The following is a 17,838-nucleotide window of genomic DNA, read 5'->3' on the forward strand; positions in this document are numbered from 1 at the left end:
TCATGGGAACAGTCCAGCCCGAACTGCCAAGCCATGCCTTCCCTGGACCGGAAACAAGCTTCCTAGGACCGGTTTCTGGCATTACAGCCGTCTTCAGCCAGGCTTGCTTGAATCCAGTGGCAAAGTGAGCAAGGGACTCACGTCTGAGCATACCCTGCCAACTTATGGCGAACAAAGCGGTACAAAAGGGGGTGGTGATGGACGGAGCATCTGAACCAATCAAACACTCGCACCCAGTCAACAGATCTGGGTTTAATCCATCACCGTTCTTTAGCCCACTCTGCCACCCCAGTTCAGACATGGCCATATGCAAATCAGTCTGACCCTGTGCCTCATGGGAACAGTCCAGCCCGAACTGCCAGCCATGCCTTCCCTGGACCGGAAACAAGCTTCCTAGGACCGGTTTCTGGCAAGCCGGGCCGAAGAAGGCTGTGATGCCAGAAACCGGTCCCCGGAAGCTTGTTCCCTTACCAGTATAAGAATTGGCTTGGTAGTTTGGTTTGCCCTGTTCCCATCATGCACTGGGACAGGAACAGACTAATTTGCATATAGCCAGGTTCTAAGCTGGGATGGTGCATTGAGCTAAAAAACGGTGATGGATTAAAACCATGATCTCTTGACTTGGTAAGAGTATTCTGCATCATTCAGAAACTCTGTCCATCACCACCCCCCTTTTCCAAAATTGGCTAAGAATACATGCCTGTTCAGTCTCCAATTGCTGGAGTCTCTGAAATTTCTCGAGTACCAGTCTTCTACCTCGTTCTTCAACCCAGGAATGTGTTCCGTTACAACTGAAATACTTCTGCTCAAGCAATAGTTCCACTGGCCCTTCGCTAAGTCTGTTAGATCTTTGGACTGAGGTCCTCCTAGTTTGCTGACATAACGAACTGCGGACACATTGTCCATTCGTAAAGTTACACAGCATTTCATTGAATTCTGAGTAAAACAACGAATCGCGAATGAACCTGCTAGTAATTCCAAGCAGTTGATATGCAATTTCTTCTCTTGCGGAGTCCAACGACCCCCTGTTGACGAGCTCCCACATCTCGCTCCCCATCCTTCTAAACTCGCATCTGATTCTATTATCAGGTTCGGTTCCTCCCAAAAAATGGCTCTGCCGTTCTATGCTTTCACATTTTTCAACCACCAAAGGATTTCGATTCTCGACTCCTGATCCAGTGAGATCAACTGGGAGTAAGATTGGTTGGTTCCCAAGGATCCTGCTTTCAGTCTCTGAAGTTCCCGATAGTGTAACGGGCCCGGGAAGATCGCCTGAATCGTGGATGAAAGAAGGCCCAGGACCTTTGCTAGGGATCTCAGGGGAAAGTCCTTCAGAATTAGTAGTTTTCTCAGTTTCTTCCTCACTTTCCTTGCTGTGTCGCTCGGAAGACGTAGTTCTGTTTTTACAGTGTCTACCAAGAAACCCAGAAATTGTGTCTATTGAGATGGAACTATGCACGACTTTTTAAAATTTATAATGAAGCCCAAGTGCTGTAAAAGACGTATCGTGAGATCCGTGTGAAGTAAAACGGTCTCCCTCGACTGAGCTATTAGGAGGATATTGTCGAGATATATGATCAGTCTCACTCCCCTTTGCCTTAGCCAAGCGGTGACGGGTCGGAGTACCTTGGTGAAGCACCAAGGGGCTGAAGACCGACCAAAAGGAAGGCTGCAAAACTGGTACAGGCGCCCCTCCCAGGTGAATTGAAGAAACTTCTGACGGGGTGTCCAAATTGGTATTGTCAGGTAAGCGTCTTTTAGGTCCAGTCTCGTTAACCAGTCCCCTTTTCTCAAGACGTCCCTTAGGAGGTGTATTCCCTCCATTTTGAAATGCTGGTAGACCACCCATTGGTTTAATTCTTTCAGGTTTATGACTGGCCTTTATTTGTTTTTCTTTTCTACAAGGAGTATATTGCTGAGGAAGCCCACATGAGTACTCTCGATCGCACCTTTTTTTTTTTAGAAGTTCTTGAACCTCTTGAGATACCAGTGCCCTGTCCTTGGCAGAGAAAGTGATTTCCCGGGGGGATATTGTCTGGAGAGGAGTATCTATGAAATCTATTCGGTAACCTTTCACTGTATTGAGAACCCGAGAATCTTTGGTCACCAAATTCCAGTTCCCAGCGAATTGGAATAGCCTCCCGCCCACCTTTGGAGGGGTATCTATAGGGTCTGACTAAGTTCTTACCTGTTGAAAAAGAGCGCTGTCTCCGTTCGCCTCGGAAGGGACGACCACGTGTCCTCTGTCTCTGGGGATAGAACTGACTGAAACCGCCGGAGTTGTTGCTGAATATCCTGCCTCCACAGGACATGAAGGGTCTTGTATTTGAGTTTCCACGGCCGGGGAAACTACCCCGTATTCTCTCCGCCCATGTAAAAACATGATCTTGGAAAACCTTTTTAATATCCTTCTGGGAACTAAATGCGCCGACATACCTGACCATGTCTTTAATAAATTCCTCACCAAAGAGGAAACCCTGAGTATTTTGACCACCATCATTCTTTGCCAATTCGATCAACTTTGGATCAATCTTAAACAGGACCCATTTCCTCCTTTCTATAGACAAGGCTGTATTAGCATTGCCGATAAGCCATATTTCCCTTTGGACCCACTCCCCGAGTTCCTTTGGGTCGACTGGGCGATCCTCTAAGTAATCTGATTCCGCATCTCAAAGATTTTTGTAATAGGACCTACTGTGTCAAGGAGGCGGTCCTGATAGGATCTCAAGCCCTTGTCTATGCCCTTTCTTGAGTCTCGTGACGTCTTGGATATGAAGGCCACTACTTTGGGGTCAAGCTCAGGTGTCGCAGCTATCTTGTTAGGGAGGGAGGGCCTGGGCCATTCAGAGCAAAGCGAAGCCTAGCTCTGACCTCCTGCGGTATTTCCCTTCTTAACCAGAAGGAAAGGTAATCTCCCACATCTTGGGAGGGTGGTCTATTCAGGGGACAAAGGGTGTTTAATCATTAGGGGGTCAAACACAAAGTTTCCAAAAGGGTCCAGCAGACCCATGCTTTTATCTGGGCCTTGGATGCCCCCTCTGAGCTCCCCGTTCCCCTTGCTTGCGCCTCTTCTTCATCAGTATTAAAATCAGAGTAATAGGATAAATCTATTTCCGGGTCTGACCTATTATCACTAGCAATCTCAATAGGGGGCTCTGGGCCTTCACCTTGCCCATATGGGGTGCCCGAGGCACCATTTATGTCACCGCCACAAGGGCGAGAAGGGGCAGAGGAGGTCTTAGTCTTCTTACAGTCTTTGCGCTCCTTTCCTCCAAGTGCCCGTTTCCTTGGAGCCTTAACTGCTCCTGATTGATAGCTGCTAGTAGAAGGGCGTTGGGATGTCAAGGATTCTAGTCTCCTATTAATTGTGTCATCAATTGAGCCAAGGACCTTCTCAAAAGCCTTACTGACCAGTTCCTCCAGATGTCCCTCAATATTAGACTGAGGTTCAGACATTATGAAACGTACTTATAATGCTATCGAGGAGCTATGGTATTGAAAATAATATTACTCTACAACAGTAGGAGTTATTTGCGATACAATTCACCCAGTAAGTACAAACTCTGTAACTCGGCGGTGTCCCGGTGAAAGACAAGCCAACTGTCATTCCGATTGTGGGATTACTGACTCCACTTAATCCCAACCTCCTAAAATGGATGCCTCACAGCAAACGATGGCGAGTGCCCAAGCTCCCAAAATGGCCACCACGCACGTAACGGACGTGCGGCAGCCGTTTTGAAGGTCAATTCCTCTAACCCGGCCCTCCCCGAGCGTAGGTATGCGCGCTGAAGGGGCCGGAGAAGCTGCCCAAACATGCCGAAGGCAGTCCTCATCGTGTCCTCGGGTGTCGGGAGCATCGGCCAGGCGGAAGTGAACCGGAGATGAAGGCGAGTGTAAGGAGCGAAGGTACAAGCGTGTAAGCGTAATCCCCTCGCGCTCAAGTTTAAATGTATACCTAAGTCCTAATCCAGCCCGATAAAAGACAATCTTCAGGTCCCTGCCATGGCTATGAATCTGAAGTAACCAACCCCTTTACTTAAAGCAAGATTACCTCATTGTTCAACCCTTCACTGAAGCAGAGGGTGGTGCCCACTAGCTGGAAATCTGCTCTGGTAAAGCCTCTACTGAAAACATCCACGCTTTTGCATCAGAGCCGAACTATTGCCCTAATTTTGTTGCGATTATTTTCTTGGAATTGCAAGCTACCCTCCATTCTCAGCGAGCAGGTTTTGGAACTGGTCATAGCACAGAGATGGTATATGTCCCAGTGCAAAAGCCAGATCATGGGCAAGACTGACGCATGTCTGATTTTAGATCTGCCTACCTCTTTTGATACAATTAACCATACCTTATTGGTATCTCGTCTTGAGGGGTTCGGTTGCGATCATTAGTCATTAGAATTATTTAAATCATTCTTGAAAAATCTGCCCCAGTCTGTGACTCACATTTTCAGTCTGAGGCCAAAACCATCAGATATGGTGTCCTTTAATGCTCCATTCTAAACCTCGTTTTGTATAAATTTATGTGGCACCATTAGCAAAATGACTTACAGACAGTGGAGCTGACTTTTATATGTACGTAGATAATATGCAGATCTACGCTTATTAGTTCTAAGTAATATCTTGAGACTCTGTCCTTACAAAAAGCTCTATCACGTCTTCCCCCACGTCTCCTAAGAAAACCAGGTTATAATGCTGTCACCGGGTCGCGAAAGCAACAGGATTGCTCCCCGTGACTGAGTTTCCATTTTCCCCGCAGGATTGGTCCGGGCCCTTTAAGGGAAGTCTGGATTCCCTTGGCCGTGAGTCCGCCCCTCTGACGTCAGCGGAGAACAGCCTATCACCAGGAGACGGCATCGAAGAAAAGGAGGACCCGGAAGACGCCGTTTTGCTGCTGTATCGAGGAGACATCGATCCCCGGAGAAGAAGCAGACGTGGAGGACGAACAACGGAGGGCGCCGAGTCCGACGGGACGAAGCAAGCAGACAGCGGAACGTCGGAGCAAGAGAGTCGGTCCGAGTCCCCGCCGAGGGAGAAGCCAGGAGGCCAACGGTCCCACGCATCGCCCAGCCACGCGCAGGAAGACGCGTGGCTCACTCAGCCGCAAAGTCCGAGCTGTGGAGACTCCACCCGAAGATAAAGCAGGAAGTTACCCCGCAGTCCACAGGATTGTCATTTGACTTAATGTGCTATCTTGCCTAACAACCTTAATAAAAACTCCTTTCTAAAGACCTTAATAGTGGCTCCTTCCCTCCTTGTACACACTCAAGCTTACAAATGCCCTCTTTATAATCTGGCTCATTTACTAATAACAAATGTATATCTGGACATGTGGGTAGAGCTCCAGCCAGAATGCATTTATTGTACCAAATGCTTTGAAGAGGCTTCACAGTGACATGCTTGAACTCTGTTACTGAAGAGTAGTCTTAACCACCTTGTACCTGAATGTATCCCAGGATCTCATATGACTGTTAATATAGGAGTACTCTGTTACTGTATTAAACTAGACACAGCTGTAGTGTAGACTTACTGTATAAAGCTTTTGTGAAGGCCCATTTGAACTTATGAAACTCCTCTAACCTCCTCGCAAAATCGATACATTTGCTTGTATTATTTGGCTCATGCCCTCACACCCACACCAGAAACCAGTTTTACTTTTAAATACTGGGTTGAGCAAGTGGTGTCATTTTTTTTATAGTGTTTGACTGACTTAATAGCCTCAAGAAGTCAAATTTGCATTTGTAGTCGAGTTGTCTTGCATTCGTTCAACTACAAAAGCGGGTGTAATATGCCGTCTGTGTACTGTTTTTGGTCAAATTAAACAGATAGCTATAGAGCATGTACATATATTATTCTTTGAAGTTTTAATATTCCATGACTAGTGGTCATGCTTGCACTTCTTAACAAGGCAATGAAGTGCATTGTTCCAACATGTTTAAATATGTACAAATCACATGAAATAATTGTATTGTTACAGACAGTATGTGTAAGTATATTACATTTTATGATATATTTTATTTTGTGATAGGGTGTAGCAGATAATCCCATGGTAAAGTCTGTCTTCGATAAAACCAAACACTCTGTAGAGACGATGATAACCACATTGGATCCAGGGATGGCACCATACATAAGTAAGTGCACAGATTAAAATACTGTGTCAAAAGTCAAGTACTGAATATTCAAATTGAATATGTAAAAATAGTGAAGAAATAAAGTCCTAAAATTGGCATTGTCACAACATAAATGCTTGCGACTCAACCATTTATAGAAAGTTTCGCAATTCAAAACCATTGTTCTGAAATTACTTTTGGCTCTACGTCATGGATTTCATGCTCCATTCAAGAAGGACTACAACGTGGTCTGTGAGATCAAATTATTTGTTGCAAGAATGTGCATGAAGCAGTGGGCTTTCGTTTTTAGGTCTCGTCTGGCGTTTGCAGCGCGCATGCGCTGCTCTCGCCATAGCGAGGGCCTTTTGGAATCGATACGATTCCGATGTGTGCTCGGATGGACAGAAGATGTGCATGCACAGAGTGGAGGGTTCACTGGCGGTGTTACACTAGGCACTATTTTTGGGGGACTTATTTTTTGGGAGAAAGCACAGCGTTTCTTGGGGATTACACGTGATATCAGCGTGCGCGCCTTTTGTGACGCGCAAAATTTTATTTTGTCTTCTGTGTCCAGAGATTCACTCTGTCAGGAGCTAGGGCTGCCTTTCTACCCATCACCACCACGTCCGCCGTCACCACCACGTCCGCCGTCACCACCACGTCCGCCGTCACCACCACGTCCGCCGTCACCACCACGTCCACAGTCACCACCACGTCCACCGTCACCACCACGTCCACCGTCACCACCACGTCCACCGTCACCACCACGTCCACCGTCACCACCACGTCCACCATCACATCCACCATCGCCACGTCTACCACCACATCCACCACGTCTACCACCACATCCACCATGTCTACAACCACATCCACCACATTCACCACATCTACCACCACCATCTACCACCACCATCATGTCAACCACCATGTCAACCACCACGTCCACCACCACGCTGTCCACCACCACCACGCTGTCCACCACCACCACGCTGTCCACCACCACCACGCTGTCCACCACCACCACGCCGTCCACCACCACGCCGTCCACCACCACGCCGTCCACCGCCACGCCGTCCACCGCCACGCGGTCCACCGCCACGCGGTCCACCGCCACGCGGTCCACCGCCACGCGGTCCACCGCCACGTCCTCCACCGCCACGTCCTCCACCGCCACGTCCTCCACCGCCACGTCCTCCACCACCACGTCCTCCACCACCACGTCCTCCACCACCACGTCCTCCACCACCACGTCCTCCACCACCACGTCCTCCACCACCACGTCCACCACCACCACGTCCACCACCACCACCACGTCCACCACCACCACGTCCACCACCACCATGTCCACCATATCCACCTCCACATCCACCACCAAAACATCCTCCACCACCACCACGTCGTCCACCACCAGTGACAGGTTAAGTGTCACTGGAGGGCAGGGGTAATAGGAGTGTCAACCCTGGCTGTACATGGGACATTTAAGGATGCATTGGGTGCAAGAAGACGGGAATAGGGGCTAGAAGTATTACACCAGACCCTAGATACATTTTGAAGAGTCACAATGTCACAGGGGCTCCTGTAAAAGCACTCGCAGCATCTCTACCTCACAGTGGCATACCTGCACGAGCCACTCACTCAAAACAAGCATTGGCATAGCCAATAGGTCTCGCCTTTGGAGCCGTATAAGTGTTTAGCCATGCAACACTTGATGTTGTTGCACCAAGGATATTGTGGTGGATAACTAAACACTTATACTTCTAAGGTGCCTATTGGCTATGCCAATGCGTGTTTTTATTGTGATGTCCGTAGTACATTTGGAATCATTTCTAATTTATAATAACTTTATAAAATTGTTTCTTCTGGCTAATATATCCAGTACAACACCAATGTGTGCTTCACCCATGCAATGCAATAAATGTATTGTGCTTGTCAAAAAGGCAATTAAGTGAAATATGCCTGTTATTGTCTCTTTTATTTAAAAAAGTTAATAACTACTGTTGTGGAATATATTGTCTGAGCCATTTACAAATAATAGCAGAGTTATTTGGTATAAAAAACGTGTTTTAGAACAACCATTGAATGTTTAACTATATAAAAAGAAACTCCTCTCTTTCCCAAAGGTGCTCCGAGTTCTTAATAGTTTGACTTTGCGTCTTCCATCAGTGTCTGAGCCCCTTTGCAATCAAGCAGCAGGATCAGAAATATGCATGGGCAGTTTTTACATTCAGGTAGAAGACACACATCACCTACCTCCTGTGTGCCCTAGCCATGCCCTTTTTAGCACCTGTCCACATTGCCCTTTGTTGAGACTAAAGCCCTCTGTTTATCTTTGAAAAGCTGTTCCACCCTGGCCTTGTACCCATTCTGTGCAGCCTTGTGTATTTTCCACTCTGTGAGCTCGACTTCGTGGCACAAGAATTGGGCTCCATTGTCTAGGGTTACACCAAAGTGAACCCCTCTTTATGAGATTGATACGGTGATTATAGTCACTCCTCCAGGCTATTTGCAGACTAACCATGCTGGCAATGTAATCTGTAATCTAGGGACAAGCCTTTTTACCTGTAGTCTTGCAGGGGGATTGCCTACTGGCTCACCCTCTGGAAGGTATGTGCAATTCCTTGCAAGTGGAATGCTTTGCCGTTATGATATCTGGGATGTGTGTAATGTTTCTAAGCGTTATCTTGAGTTTGCTTGTTGTTCCCTGTGTCGCTTGACTAGTGGATGTTCGGGTTTTTATGTGTGCATAGGTGTTTTTCGGGCTGGAAAAGTCCTGATGAAGGCGCTTCTCCCAGTCCCAACCCGAGGTGGAACCTGGTGGATGAGGAACATAGCCAATGTCGTCCTTAGAGATTTTGTGCTGTAGCCGTCCCTGAAATTGCAGATCTGTTGCTGCCATAGTGAAATCCACTTCTCCACTTTCTGAATCTATGACCAGCATGCCTGCCATGTTCTTCCAGTCTGCACTCAACGTATATCTTCCTGGGCCAGTTGAAGCTTATCCCAGGGGAGACAAAAGAGCTGCATGACATAGATGTTCATCTCTTTTAAAAAACAATTATATAGAGGTACCCAGGAATTTAAAAACCTGCAACAATTTTGATTGGCAAGACCTTGTCTCAGAGGAGGGCAAGGAACGGTCAGGTGGTGTTGAGTTCACTGATTGACCTGATATCCGAGGAGGACCTGCATGCCAATGCAGGCGGGGGAAGATGAAATAACCACCAGTGGAAATGCTGCTTTCTCGCCACTTCGACGACTAGGGGTTAAGACTGAGAGAAGACCTGCATGCATGTGAGAAGAGCTGTACTGCTTCCTCTAAAAGGAGTTGCGTCACCTGCATTAAAGGGCCAGAGCAGAGAACTTCTTGACAAACCAAGTGCCCAGGAGTCATGAGGTTGCCGTAGTCAGCTGCGTAGAAGAAGCAACACTGAACCCTGATCACAACACCTGGGTCATGGAGAGACTTCATGGCCTGCAGTCGGTGATAAGGGCATCAGGCTGCTGATCTGAAGGTTTCGGGAGCTCTCAATGTTGGCTGACTTTCGGCCTGGGTTCTCATCTGGTTGACTGGAAGAAGATCACATATCTTTAACAATTGGAATTCTCTTCCTTGCTCTGTGGGTGTGGAAAGATCATGGGTGTACAATTCTGATCATTGACCCAGACTATTCCAGCAGTCCACTGATCACAGGCCATTGTAGGTGCCGGATGCACATAGTTGCCCTTGCCACTAGACAATCTTTAGCATGACTGGTGAGTTCTGTGATACAGGATCTACCCCTACCATCATCTAATGGGATTCATAGATGAAATAGTCATCCTAACATGTGACTTCCCCCCCCTGAGTAGCCCAGTGGCTACTAAACTTGGACTTCAGTTATGGCACACATTGACTTCAGTGGTGATTGGATAATTGATCAACTCCTTTGGCAACCACTCTGGCATCCCAAGGAAGCATTTTTACTTACCTAAAAGGGTAGGCTCCTCTGTTATTGGTTAGTGAATTCTTGAACATCTTTGGCCATTGTTACAGCACCTGAGCAAAGTGGCCTCTGACCCTGGAATTCTGGTCTGACAAAGTCAGTTTCTTCATCTTATTGAGCAATTGATGCTAATGCAATCTGGAAAATGAGCAGAAACACTCCGATATCTAGGCCGGACTCATCGCAAATGCCCTGTGTCCTCCAGATTGGATGTACTCCCCTGAGGTACACCACAGGAATTACAGTGAGGTGGATGTGCTCAGCAGAGCTTTAAGACATTTCTATGAAAGAAGCCTAATGTGTGGTAAGGCCATTAAAATAACTTCTGCTAACCCTGCAAATTGACCACCAATGCAGGATCCAATAACTTTTCCTGCTATCCGATGTTACTGCTGATACGCCACTCGATGCATACAATGATACTGATGAATCGTGTAAAGCAGGCTTCTCCAACGAGTAGCTCGTGAGCTACCAGTATCTCGCCAGCTACTTGTAAGTAGGTCTTCTTTGTGCAGCTCAGCCCACTAGTTTAGAAACCTTTGTTTGGTTGAATTGACATATGTACACCAACATTGAAAAGTGTGTATTTGAGATGAAAATTTGCATATTTGCAGATATTAAAAGCTGATTTTTGGAGAAAACAGAACTATAATGATATTTATTTGATTGAAAAATCATGCCGTGTGGGGGAGACTTATTACTAAGGTGTTTACCTTTTTTTATGTTACTTCTGGCAACCATGCCTGATGCACTGAGGTGATCCTTCTAGTAATCTTGTATATAGTGGCCACTAAGGTAATATTGTCTGATGTGGTCAATATTACAGCACTTATAGTATTAGTAACTCAGGATGATTTTCAGTGAACATAAGCAGATCTTATTACAGAAAGGTTTGGAGAACCCTGGTGTAAAGCTATGCTGCCTAAACTGAAACTGTGGGGAGTGATGGACGAGGCGGACTTCTTCAGTCAATTAAACCAGTGTTGTTGCTTGTAAATCGCATTATGCTTTAATGTGTAGGCTTAATTTAAGTTAGAGAATTACAAGCACAAATTAAAGTGTGCACCTAACACTGATGGTGCACTGCATGTGCTTCTGGGCTTGTTTGTGCAAGTGTGAGAACACTACTACCTCTAACAGAGGAGCCCAACGTAAGTGCTTTAGGGGCATATCTTCCAGCAAGAGGATGCCTTTAGGAATTAGGACAGTATCAGTACTAAGCATTAAATTGTTGAAGCCAGCCTCCTAAAATGCAATAGACTGTAAATTAAATACAAAGTTGCACGAGCCTCCAATCTCTCAATTTGGACATTGAGACAAACTCAATAGCACCACTGGTTATATAGTTCTCACTATACATATCCAGAATATCAAATATTTTCCCAAATGCAAATCTGTTTGGTTGATATAAAGAATCGTGCTCTTCACAGTAAACACAAGCCGTCCCTGACCATCCACCTCTAAGCAAATTAGTGTTTAAAATGATTGTGGATTCAAGGGAGAAGGCTACCAAAGACAACAAAAAAGTCAAGACAGGAAATAAATCAGATAATCCAATGCCTGACTCGCTGGTTAATGGAAAATGAAATAAAAAATTGAACAGGTATTTAATCTTACAGACGCTTTCCTCTGTGCATTACCTTACCCAAAGCACTAAAACTAACACTGACCTTTTGCAATGTAAATGCAAGTCCTGTATCAAGGCTTTTGAGACCTGTCAACAAGAATTTCTGAAGCTGAATCAAGGATTAGCCCAGTTCAAGGTGAGAAGTACATTTTGCAGAAATATTACAGCTAACCAAGAAAGACGAAGCTTTCTAAAAAGACGTTAGAAAGCTCAAAAACAGAAATTTTAGAGAGTGTCTTTGGTCTTTCTCCGATTGTGGAAAAAGAGGCGACATCCTGCAAATGTGGATCCCACGAGTTCTGAGAAAAACCTTTGTCAAATACTTTGTTTAGAGAGAGTGGACATAATCCCATCAAGCCTAGTAGATATAATGAAATCACCTAGACCTCTGCCATTCAGACCCTTAGGGTATCAGCATAAAGAGACAAAACAGTGTCTAATGAAGAAACTGCAATCTGTCTTATGGAATGGTGTCGAAATTGTTATTGCACAAGACTCAAAAGTCACTGTGATCCGAAGAAAAGGCTTTCTATTTCAAACTAAAACTCCTAAGTGGGACCCTGCAGACAGAAAACAACTCAGAAAAGGAATACCATCTTCTTCATTAAGCCTGTGGGCCTTCACCGCTAACTTATCACAAACCGAGATGGACCATTAAGTGACAAAGGGTGTGGGAAGACTCCACATCGTACTATCAGTTGCCTCTATACCTTTTCCTTCTAGGTGCTTGTTCTGTTAGTTAAGCTTTCATGTTTATTTTCAGATCTGTCTCATAAGGCTGCCAGATGGTAATAAGGTAATTTCTTATCCTGCTCTACTCATTGTATATAAAACGTTTTGTCAGACGTATTTTCAGTACTTACTCGGTCAATAAGGTGAGAGTACCTAATTTGCTACTTCAGCTTACTGTCATGCTCCAACAAAATTCGCCAAAATGTCAGGGGTAGCAGAAGTGACATTACATACCCTTTGACCTTAATGACATCACAGGAAGTCTCATCATATGACCCTTGACTTATTCCAGAAGACGTGTTACATGACCTGACTCAACAATTGAGGATTTGCGTTGATAGTATCCCAAAGTAACACAAATTTGCGCTGTGTGCTGCTTTGCGTTATTTTTTAATAAAGGGAATGTTCCAAGGGTGGCGAATTGGTTTTGATACAAATCCCTATCAACGAACATTGGCAGACAGGAATTTGCGCCAAAATATTATGCCTCCTTGAGACATATGTAATGGGGAGAAATGTTTTAATTTCTCCTCGTTTTCCCAACCTTGCATGCGAGCTGCATTCTGCAGCACACAAATAGTAGGAAAAGCCTTAGAGCATAGTTGTTGTACTGGAAGGAGCCCTTTCTAGTGCAAAACTCGAGCTTCAGAGAACGCACATAACCTTGTACTATTGGCCAAGGGTGTGAGCATTGGAACATGGAAGCCAAAAGTGTGCCAGCGCAAGGGAAATAAACCACCTTTTTTTTTAGATATGGCACATTTTTTTCTCTCTCCCTTTGACACAAGGCAGCACAGCATATTTGGTGCAGTGTTGCCTTGCATCAAAGATTAGAAAGTCTGTGCGTCAATCTCACTCACAAGCTGTGTAGGAAGCTGGCTCTGTGTATGACATTGCCACTAGGTGGTAATACCATGTACAGAGACCAGGGGTTCCCTAAAAGTGTACAGGGCTCAATGCAAAACCCAAAGTGCTCTATTAGTGGTAGAGTGGATGAGCAGTCTGCAGCCTTAGACATATATTGCACACACATGATTAGTAAAAGACGCATGACTGAAGAAGCAGATACAAGCCAGTTTTATGAAATTACAGTTTGTTTGTACTTTATTTTAAGACTCCCCTAGATCTTTATGCACAATTGCATCTGTCAAATAAACATCTCACATCCCTTCCCACATTCAATCTTAGGAGTGTAGATGTCCCTAGAAGACAGCCCCCCTAAAAACTTTCATAATAGTCAAGCAAGAGAAATCCCACTCGGATTCATATATAGCACATACAAAACTGTAATTTTATTAGAATGACAAGTATAAGTATTTAAAAACAAAAGGAACGCTCCTCCACCTCATGGAGTCAAATCACTCTTCGAAAATTACTAAACCACAGAGCGCTGCCCCTTTTAAAGATAAGCCTCCAAGTTTGTCCAAGCGTAATGAACATAATTGAAACGATCGGTTCGCTGATGCACTCCTGAATTTATTTCAGAATCATGTCACACTACTTGGCTCCTGCCGCCTGATGTCCGGGTATATTAGATACAATATTGGACTTCAGGTATTTTTGAAAGAACTCTATGACAACATTCAAACGCTGACTCTTCCTTTTTTCTAAAAAAAATCACCAGTCTCAACACATGTCCTCTAAATGTTCTTCCCGCAGAAAGTGCTACCAATACACAAATCAGCTAATCCGACTCCTACATGACGCCATCTTGCTAAAAATCGGTAAGAGCCCACTACCAACATCAAGACATTAACTGAAAAAACTCTTTGACAGCAGCTCTATTTCATGCCACTTTTTGTCTGTGTTTTATGTCTTTAGAACTTACCACGCCCCCCTGGTTGAACAATAGCTTTGTTGATCATTAGCGGATCTACAAAATAGGGAAGATGCACTCTGGCATGTCGCTTCTAGGTGGCTCACTTTTGAGATTGTAAGTCAGAATTCACAAGTTTATTTCTTCTTCTTTTTCAGTTGTCTGTGGTCCTGAGGAGAACCCCAGGAACAATAGGGTTTCGAAACGCTTAGACCATCTGGTTTTATGTTGTTTATCAAACAAATGCTCTGCTGAGACAGTTAGTGCTGGTTGTGCGTTGTCTAAATTGTCTCTTATATTTACTATTGTTATTTAAGATTCCGTGCACAGCCAAGTCTTTACATTGAACCCTTGTATTGTTTGGTTGTAGGCCCCCTAGTCCGTTTAAACCTCTAAAAACTCTTTTTGTTCTATGGGGTCATAAGTATGTGTGTGAATGTTGAGCAGGATGATTGAGGAAGTGTGGTATGAAAGATGAACGTTTTGATTGAATGATTTGGGTTGTAATCTTCCAGATTTTCTTCTTGTACATAGATCAATGTTGTTGTGGTGTCTATATTTTTCTAACACTTCTTTAACATTTTTTGTTAAAACTGGTGTTGTCTCATTTGGGAAAAAAAGTTTATCAAAAAATTGATTGTGTTTTTCAATTAAGTAAAGATCATTGGATAATCTGGACACAGACTGACTAGTAGCTTTTGTGTCCGTTAAAGTCATTGGAATAGTGATCAGCACTGGCACCTCTGGTTGTTTTGTTATTTGCAGTTTTCATCAAAGCAGGAGACAGCCTGGTAGGGCTAGGGTCAAGGCAGTTGTCTTCTGCTGCAGGGTGTCTTCTTTCTTCTTCAGTTGTCACAGATCTGGGGTCCAGGTCTGGGGAAGCCACCTAAATACTACACTCTCCAATATGCCATCTTCCTGTGGAAGGGGGAATAGACCTAGCCCTGATTGGAGGGGTCACCCATCCTCAAGATGGTGAGGAATTAAAAGTCTGGTTCACCTTGCACCCCCTCCATCCTCCCCCCCCACCCTGGGGGTGGGGTTGGTAGAGGTGGACCCACCTCCTATCTTTTTGAATTTTCCCACCTTTTTTCCTGCCCAAAGTGGGGTGTAAACCAATGGTTGCCTTCTGCTGCTAGCAGCAGAGGCTGTGGGTCGCAATACAGTTGCGACAGGCCTTTGAAGCTTATCTCTTCAAGCACTGGTTCATCCTGGGGGGGAGGCTTGACACCTCTGCCCAGGATGTGCATTGTTTCTGGTCCCTGAAAGGAGGGCTCGCCACCCATGGTTCCAGAAACATGTCTGGTGGTGGCAGGCTGCCTACAGCCGATCAGAGACCACCCCGAGGTTGGCAGAGATTCAGGGGGCACCTCTAAGGTGCCCTCTGGTTACATGGTACAATAAATTCCACACTGGCATCAGTGTGGATTTATTGAAAGGAGTAGTTTGGTACCAAACACAAATGTATTCAGTAAAGCCATCATTGTGCTGTGGAACTAGAGTTGTCGTGTTCCCAGTCCATGTACTATCTATGGCTTCACTGGCACTTATAATATTGGGAAATGGTGCCCAATATTTGTAGGTCCATATCCGTTCATGCAGATATGCCCTCACCTGTAGTATAGTGCACCCTGCCTTAAGGGTGTGAGGCCTGCTAGTGAGGTTACTTACCTCTGCTGCCAGTCAGTGCTGGCTCTTTGTTGTTTTCTCCTTCACAGGGGCATGCAGGCTGGTTCCAGTGAGAGGGATCCCAAGGGACCCTTTTCAACTCTCAGGCCCTGGGTACTAGGGACTTACAGGGGGCATAAGTATCAATTGGAAGTTTGGTTTAGGGAAGAAGCACTGGCAAGGGACCCTGGGCACTACTTTTGAAACCACATCCAAACCATTTAAAATGTGCGGGTCTAACCATGCAAAAGAGACACTTTCCTATACGCTGTCACTTGGTTTTCACTCGCAGAAACCTCTCTCTCACTTGAACACGCATACAACATACATTTAAAACCATTTTGTACTTACCAGAGTTGCCACTAAAGGTCCTAGGGGTGCTCCATTTTTTATTACACTATTAGTGAATAGAATATTATTCACTATTAGTGTAATGAAAAATGGGCAGATATTAATGAATTCAGAGACACCCCAGTGTTCGTTTAAAAATGTAGTTTTATATAATTTATATGTTTTTATATATATATATATATATATATATATATATATATATATATATATATATGTGTGTGTATATACATATATATTGACATTCTATATCACATGCTGCTTATTCAACATTTATCATACTATCTTTTGTGGGTAAGGTATTAGAAATTTTGTTAAAATCATATCACATTGGAAATTTCTGCGTAACATTTGCGAGAAGGGTACCATTAACATGTTGTTCTTTAATCAATTTTTCCCACTCCATCTATGGCGTTGGCTATCCTTCAACGATCTTTTCTCCCACCTACCCTTCCAACAGTGCAACGTGTTTCCCTAGTATGTCGAAATATTTATGTTAATGGGGACATACGCCGCCATTCAACAATAGAATATAACAAACAATTAAAATAGAGGACCGACTTCTGGGCATACTCATCCCACTTAAGGCGATCAGACCTATTTAACCCAGATCTCTTGACTGGGGGTGAATGTTTGATTCATTCAGCATTCCGTCCATCATTTGTTGCTGCTGCGCTACTTGCAGGAGGAGACCGATTTGCACAGAAAATATCCTGCAAAGAGAATTTTTTTGCTTGAACCAGACTTTACATGAAATGCCTGCTCCAGTTATTTTTTTTTTAAAAAGATCATGTGACCACATTTCATTCTGAAAGCATAATTTCTGATAATTTTCATGGAATGTCCCAAAATGTAATTACCAAAATATGCAATTTCATAAACCCTTATATACGTTGCCACCCATTCCTGGGTTAAGCCTTTGACAGCTCAACCCTGTCATTCATTTGAAGTGCAGCAATATTGGCCTTGGGCCATCCGTAGTAAGCAATAAATATTGGTACAGTTAATGTTTAGTAACCTTTGACTGCCCTTTGACCAGTGGCTTGCGGTAATTGGAGCATGGGGGTGTGGCTTCCACAACTCGGTCATAACTATGCATCCACACACACACCCATGCACTCTCATATACCCACACATTCATAAATACACGCACACACCAAAAAATTAAATAAAAACACAACACTTACCTTTTGAAGCATTTCTGGAGGGAAGCCTCTGAAGTTCTAGGAGGGTTGGGACTGCCACCTCTTCTCATTGGCTGACCTCAACATTGGTGACGTGGGTGCCGGACTCACTGTGCCACTGGAGTCAAGCTAGCCTGGCTGATGAGGGGTGAAATCTTTAATCTGGTCCTAGGATGCTTGGTTCTGGTCAAGGGATGACCTAGCTTGGCAGTTCGGGCTGGACTGTTCCCATGAGGAACAGGGTCAAGACTGATTTTACATATGGCTGGGTCTAAACTGGGGTGGCATGGTGAGCAAAAGAATGATGGATTTAACCCAGATCTCTTGACTGGGGGTGAATGTTTTGATTTGTTCCACATTCCGTCCATCAA

At 44.7% G+C, this 17,838-nt stretch overlaps 1 protein-coding gene across 2 annotated transcripts in view; it reads left to right on the plus strand.

Annotated features, from left to right (window-relative positions):
• Window positions 1-17,838, plus strand: part of PRRC1 (proline rich coiled-coil 1) — a 189,750-nt gene that overhangs the window by 101,498 nt on the left and 70,414 nt on the right. For both annotated transcript variants that reach the window (XM_078675604.1, XM_078675603.1), the window contains exon 5: window positions 6,028-6,130. In XM_078675604.1, the coding sequence (XP_078531730.1) occupies window positions 6,028-6,130 (103 nt within the window). The remainder of the gene's footprint in view (window positions 1-6,027; window positions 6,131-17,838) is intronic.

The sequence above is a fragment of the Lissotriton helveticus genome, chromosome 2_1 (genome assembly GCF_964261635.1).
Source record: "Lissotriton helveticus chromosome 2_1, aLisHel1.1, whole genome shotgun sequence".
Classification (NCBI taxonomy): Eukaryota; Metazoa; Chordata; class Amphibia; order Caudata; family Salamandridae; genus Lissotriton; species Lissotriton helveticus.